The sequence below is a fragment of the Maniola jurtina genome, chromosome 16, assembly GCF_905333055.1.
Source record: "Maniola jurtina chromosome 16, ilManJurt1.1, whole genome shotgun sequence".
In the NCBI taxonomy this organism is placed as follows: Eukaryota; Metazoa; Arthropoda; class Insecta; order Lepidoptera; family Nymphalidae; genus Maniola; species Maniola jurtina.
Window position 1 is genome coordinate 1,862,232 of NC_060044.1, and position 6,574 is coordinate 1,868,805.

General features: G+C 32.8%; 1 protein-coding gene across 1 annotated transcript; it reads left to right on the forward strand.

Annotated features, from left to right (window-relative positions):
• The first annotated feature begins 85 nt into the window (after window positions 1–85).
• On the forward strand, window positions 86–5,573 carry LOC123873428 (nitrate reductase [NADH] 2-like). Its single transcript, XM_045918272.1, has 10 exons — window positions 86–400; window positions 1,185–1,273; window positions 1,445–1,558; window positions 2,447–2,506; window positions 2,580–2,621; window positions 2,696–2,761; window positions 4,072–4,164; window positions 4,430–4,456; window positions 5,003–5,026; window positions 5,478–5,573. Exons 1-10 carry the CDS (start codon window positions 275–277, stop codon window positions 5,557–5,559), a joined length of 723 nt encoding a protein of 240 aa, XP_045774228.1. The 5' UTR covers window positions 86–274; the 3' UTR covers window positions 5,560–5,573.
• Window positions 5,574–6,574: the final 1,001 nt, after the last annotated feature.

The window sequence follows — 6,574 nt, forward strand, 5'->3', positions numbered from 1 at the left end:
CGAATTTCTTATAAGCATTAGGGTAAAACTAAAATCGAACGTGAAAACACTGTTAAGACTGTCAAACTCAAGTCATATGATTTAATGTCAACATTAAATCATATGACTTGGTAAATATTAAAAAATGGTACTGTGAATTTAAATATTAATTAATCTAAGTACATGATCCATTTCGTAACATGCTAAGTTCTTATAAATTGTAATTTAATTTAGTGTTTCATTCATATGTTGTGAGTTGGTGTATTTACCTATTGGTTCTAGCTGGTCACTGACCATGGCCGAACCTAAAGAACTGAAAGTTATTTCCACAGCTGAAGTGGCGAAACATTGTGATAAGAATAGTGGTGTATGGTTGATAATTCATAATGATATTTACGACGTTACCGGCTTTTTGGAAGAGGTAAATAATATGCTGCAGTTGCATTTATGTATTAGATTATTTATATAGGTATAGGTAGGTATAATTTCAGTAGTAAGGTCACCTTAGAACTTAGAAGTAACTTGAAGTAGGTCTTAAAGTGTGACGCTCACCTTCGACTCATGTAATATTCAACAACATATTATTACTTAAAGCATGTTTAAATCATAGATTTAAATGATATTTTCAATTCCCATGTAAATACCTATGTAATTACTTATTTTTTTATTTTTTTAAATTTATCATTAGGTAGGTAGGTACTAGGTACATAATTTTTAAACCACGGTACAAAGGGCCATTAGAGAAAAAAACAAGAAGAAGAAAATACTTATTTACTTCATTTTTAAATATAAAACTCCACTTGAATATTAATAAAATCTTTCATATTAAGACTCAACCTCAACAAGAAAAACTGATTGGGTCATTATTATTTGTTACATATAATACAATTTTGTGGCTAACTTAAAATCAGGAACTACTTAACAACTAGGTAGGTAATGTAGAAGTAAGAAGTTCATCATAGTTTCATACCATCTGAAAACCAACAGGCACTGTGGTAAATGTTGTGGTCTTCTAAGTGGGATCCTGAGAGAGTAGAGGCCAAATTTAGTCACCCATCTAGTTACCGACTTGGGTCAACAGTGCATAACAATCACAATGATTTATTTATATGTGCATTGTTACAATTAGGTCACACATCACTTAACTACCCTCCTCTAGTTAGTAAAACTAGTTTTGTTGTTATTAAATTAAAATGTATCTGTAGCATCCAGGCGGTGAGGAGTCTCTGTTGGATGTGGCAGGGAAAGAAGCCACGCAAGACTTCGAGGATGTCGGCCACAGTGACGATGCTAGGTAAGTCAAATATAGAATAGAATCTTTCACATGGCCAAGTATCTTGCTGTTTCTTCTCACTGCGCAGGTTGCAAACGGACCGCATGGACCTTAAGTATAGCTGCAGCTAGTATAATATCAATAGCCTCATAATCGGTAGACCTATAATAATTAACATAATTTTCATTTCAGAGAACTAATGAAAAAATATTTAATTGGTACTCTACCACCTGAAGAAAAGAACAAATCAGACAAGAAAACTGGAAGCGCACTAACACCTGAAGACAAGTTCAATATACCACCATGGTGAGTAAATATCCTAATAATAATATAAGGAAATTAACTGAGAAAGAAGAATTTTTAGTATATTGTTGGTATGTAAGTAAGTAACTCTTATGAAATTGCAATTGGTTTAATCATTTAATGTATTTGTTTGGATAACTGTATGTATACTACGCGACAAGTCGAGATGGCAATTGGAGTGGGGACGCCCCGTACTCCCGCACAGCATCTGTGCTAACCAGGTGCGGGATAGCACGGGTGATTTTATACGTCTTTGTTACCTATTATCTGCTAGCCCATGGTCCAAACTTCATAGTTGCTGATCGTTCCTCCCTGTGTTGGGGACAATACGCAGAGAAACTTTCAGCTTTTATAAAATAACGAAGGTCTAGTCCTTACGGGCTCTTTGTCCATTAGAGAACTTTGCAAAGTATTCTTTTTGATTGTCACAGAAGACAGAAAATAACTTAGTGACATTTAGCGACATTAATTGATATGTTTACATTTTGCAATTTTGCAACAAAATTCGCGTAAAACTCATATTTACCCAGATTGGATAAAAATATCTAAACTCTGCTTTTATATTTTTAAGAAGGCTCTATTAAATTACACAGTATTTTATAAAATCACACAAAATCTTACAAAATGGCGTAAGTAGTCGAAGTTTTCCCACCTATATAAAAATACATTTCATTCATTCAATCAAAGCTTTTAGCTTGAATGGCATCCGTTTTACCTCTAACTTGAGTAAGGCAATAGGGAGTTAGCATCTTCTATGCATATATTTTAATCAATTAAATACCTATCACTTGCTTTAACGGTAAATAAAACATTCTGAGGAAACCTGCATGCCTCAGAGATCCCCATAATGTTACTTAGGTGTCTGTAGTCTGGCAATTCTCACTTGATCAGCGTGGTTGATTATGGCCTCAACTATTCTCATCCTGAGAGGAGATTCGTGCTCAGTAGTGGGTTGGATCATCTTAACCCACTACTAAGTGTGTTAAAAAATATTTGTATAAAAAATTTTTTTTTTTTTTTGCAGATCAGGATCGCGATCTCGTTGTTCGTTATGTTCCAAAGCCAGGTTACTATTATAAAAATGTAGTATTGAAATTCTCATTTTAAAGATTTTCTTTAAATAATTTTTTTTGGGTACAGTTGTCCACATTTACCGAGATCGACGACAGAAAAGACGTGGAGGACGTATGACGGGTCGCCTTGCAGGTCAAATAGTTTTTTATACTCTATCCGCGGAAAATAGGTAGTTCGTATGGCGCTTTCTCTGTTTCATAATCCTAGACAAAAGATAGAGACAATTTTTTTTCCCGAGGATAGAGTATAGTACCTACATTCAAATAGGATAGTAGAAAAAGTACTACAAAATACTGTAGATAATGGGTACATACCACAATTAATTCAATCTCTACAATATCCAATACAAAATTCTACAGTATAAAATGTCGTTAAACTACGAAATAAGTCTAAAATTACTACAAAAAGAATTGTCTTTTGAACTGTTAGTCCAAAAATTTCGTTCTCGTAAAGTTTACCCCTATAGGAAGTACCTATAGGGTACTTCCCATTGACCTAGAATCATGAAATTTAGCCGGTAAGTAGGTCTTATAGCACAAGTACAGGAAACCTATAAGTCTGAAAACCGTGAATTTATGATCACATCATTAAAAAATATTAAAATGTGTTTACACTTTCAAAGTAAGATAACTATACCAAGTGTGGTATTACATGAAAGGGCAGTACATTCTAAAACAGATTTTTATTTATTTTTATGCATAACAGTTTTTGATTTATCGTGCAAAATGTTGAAAAAAATACCCGAGTACGGAACCCTTGGTGCGCGAGTCCGACTCGCACTTGGCCGGTTGTTTATTTCACTTTCACTTTTACTTTATAATTCATCACATAATAATTAATTATGAAATATTTCTTTTGAAATTAGCTGCATTATGTCCAGTGAAAGCTAAATGGGAAATAGTGGTTTAATAAACTTAGGTCACGACTGTCATCCCTTTGTATAACTAGAAATAAACGTATTTGATACGTTAATTTCTTTAATAATATCAATTGTAATGTCGTATGCTGCATGCATAATTGTTTAATGTATGTACTTTTTATATGTTTATCGAAAAACCAACATGTAAAATTTCAGGAGGCTGTGCGTATTATTATTATTAGATATTTCATATTATACCTATATACAAATAGTATTGATTATAAGTTATAACATTACAATGTAGGCACATTGTTCTTTTGTAATATGTAGGTTACTTATGCGTTAAAATTAAACAAAAGGTTATGCACAATTTATGTAGGTTAGATTAAGAAATATCAATTAATCAATAGCACGCAAGATTTCGAGATAGTTACTATTTAGTCCCTTAAGAGTCGACCATAAGCCTGCACCAAATAAAGACGTATTGTACAGCTCCGTCTTCCATCATTTAATCCACAAACAAAAGAGATATATTTCACTTTAATGTATCGCGGATTCATAAAATAACAACTTTTGAATGCAGTCGATCGATAGAGCCAGCAAAATCGGAATACAAGCCTCCGACCACGCCGAGGCCTGAAGGAAGGGTCAACGCCATTTACGTGCCTAAAGAAAGGTTAACTTATTGAGTTTAAAGACTTAATTCACTACATTTATATTTATAGACCTGAAATAACTTAAATCTATTTGTATTTCTTACAAAGAAATTCAGAAATTATCCCTCATAAGTCATAACATACCTTTTTATAATATTTCTCAAATTTTAAAACCAAATAGCAACATTTTCATATGTTCGAGGTTTGATTTCGAAAGATTTGTCATCCTTAAAAACATTTTTCGTCTGTTTAATTTATTTTTAATAATTTTCAATATTTTTTTAGACCACGAGGAAGACCATGTGAATCTGGGTTATTACAATTCATTTTTTTAAGTAAACTACAAAAGTTTCGACATTTTGAATATTATTTGTAGTTTATAGTTAGATGTAATAAGATAGTAGAGTACCTGTTGTTAGTGTAGATAAAGTTGAAATGCTCTTTCTTATTCAATAGGCACTACGCATCAAAATACATTTAGTGCCGATTTTTTAATCGCCAAATAGGGTCAGGACAACCTTTGAGACATATTACTTGACATATCGCAAGAAAATTTTTAAAATATGATTCGTAAAAACTCTACCTTTTCGAAATTCACCGTCACTATTACGTTATCACAAGTCTTAATTTTTAATTTTGTCTCCCAAAACGACGGATCAGAAAAAAATGTGTTTTTAGAAATTACGACCTTAAAGATGTTCATGTGCTGTGTTTTATAACGGCATTAGAATGTCGTCAATTGTGAAAATATCGTATCTCTGTAATGTATCTCAAGTATATATCCATAATAACTAGCTATATATTTGTGGTAAAACATTTGCAATTATACTTTCGTAATAACGGTATAATCTTTTTTAGGAATCCCGAAGAGTCATCAGCAAGGTTATTAAAATATTATATTTTAACTAATTTTCTTTATATTATTTTCGTAAGTAAACATAGAGATTGTAAAAATATTTAAATTTGTGACGTCACATTACTTTTTCTATTACTCCATTGAAGCATAGGGGTAGAGATGAGTTCAACGGAGCATTCAAATTATTATTCATAGATGGCATGAAAATATGGCGGTATTTATTAACAATGATTGGTCTGCTTAAAACATCTTCGCTCCGTTCCGCTTAAGTTGATAATCACCCTTAAAGGTACACTAATTGCGCCTTCTTCTACAAACGCCTTCTTCTATCCCGCCTCATACCCTGATTGCCATCTCGGCCTGTCGCGTACTATACCTACATAGTTATAGCGTTTCTTTCTGCTTATAATATAATTATATAAGAGTTATTAAAGTAGTAACTCCTGTAAATATTAACATGTATATTTTTTGTTTCAGGTCAAATCTAAAGTGGGCGGTGATTGCCCTAGCAGGGGCTTTGGTGCTCGGTGTTGTATTGAAGAAATATCTAAGCAAATAAACTAGAATGTATTAGGTATTAGTATATATTGGGGCCACTTTATACTGGTTTAAACTGGTTACGGCTAGCTATAAGCAACCAAAGCCGATGTTTTGTTAGCAATGCTACTAAGGCTGGTTTTGTTATCACGCTGATCGTCGTAGCTTGTGATTAGCGCGTATGGTCAGCGCCGACATGTCAGTGTTATTCAGAAACGCTTCAAAGGTCCATATTATAACATTTAAAGGTATTTTGTTTAAACTGAAATAAATAAAGCGCTTTCGATGAAAACCAGCCCAAAAAAGGGGGGAAATTAATTATTATTTTCATTCAAACCTACCAAAACTGTAGGATTTGAAACCTACGAAATTGGTAGAATCATTCAAACTACCAAAATGGTAGGATCATCATTCTACCATTCTGGTACGGTACGCATGCGCACTGCGTTCGATTCGAGTCCGGGCCGAATCATACGGGCGGTGGCAGCGCTAACATCAAGGAACATTTATACTCTAGGGAGTATAAATGTTCCCTATGGCTAACATCCGTCGAGACTCGAGACGGGCGCAGTATCCTATCCGAGTTTCCTATTTCTGAATTTTCTCGGATCCAGATCGAACACAATGCGTTCAGAGCACTTCTTCTCTATTTTGTACATTAAAATATTAAATGTCTTTGTGTCCAGTAGTATTACATCAGTGTTACCTACTAATATATTGTAATTCTCATAAACTTCCAAAATAGCAAAGCTTTTAAGAGTTATATGGGATTATGGATGTATTTATTTACTTAATGCGCTAATAATATTATGTATATTTTCATGAAAGAGCTTAAAAAGATCTTTTTACTTTCGAATATCGTCCGTTTTATACAAATTGTTACCATTTTTTATATTTTTGATTACTTACCTGCAGTACAAATCTTGTTATATATTTTTTTTAATATAAATATTTAACTACTTTTTAATGTACTCAGTGTATTACTAGACAATAAAGTAGTTTAAAATAAATTGTTTTTCTATTACCGTTTAACTATT

Coding starts and splice junctions, on each gene's coding strand:
- LOC123873428 (XM_045918272.1), top strand. CDS start 275: ATGGCCGAACCTAAAGAACTGAAAGTTATTTCCACAGCTGAAGTGGCG. Junction 1,559..2,446: donor AAGTTCAATATACCACCATG/GTGAGTAAATAT, acceptor TCACTTGATCAG/CGTGGTTGATTATGGCCTCA. Junction 2,507..2,579: donor AGATTCGTGCTCAGTAGTGG/GTTGGATCATCT, acceptor TTTTTTTTGCAG/ATCAGGATCGCGATCTCGTT.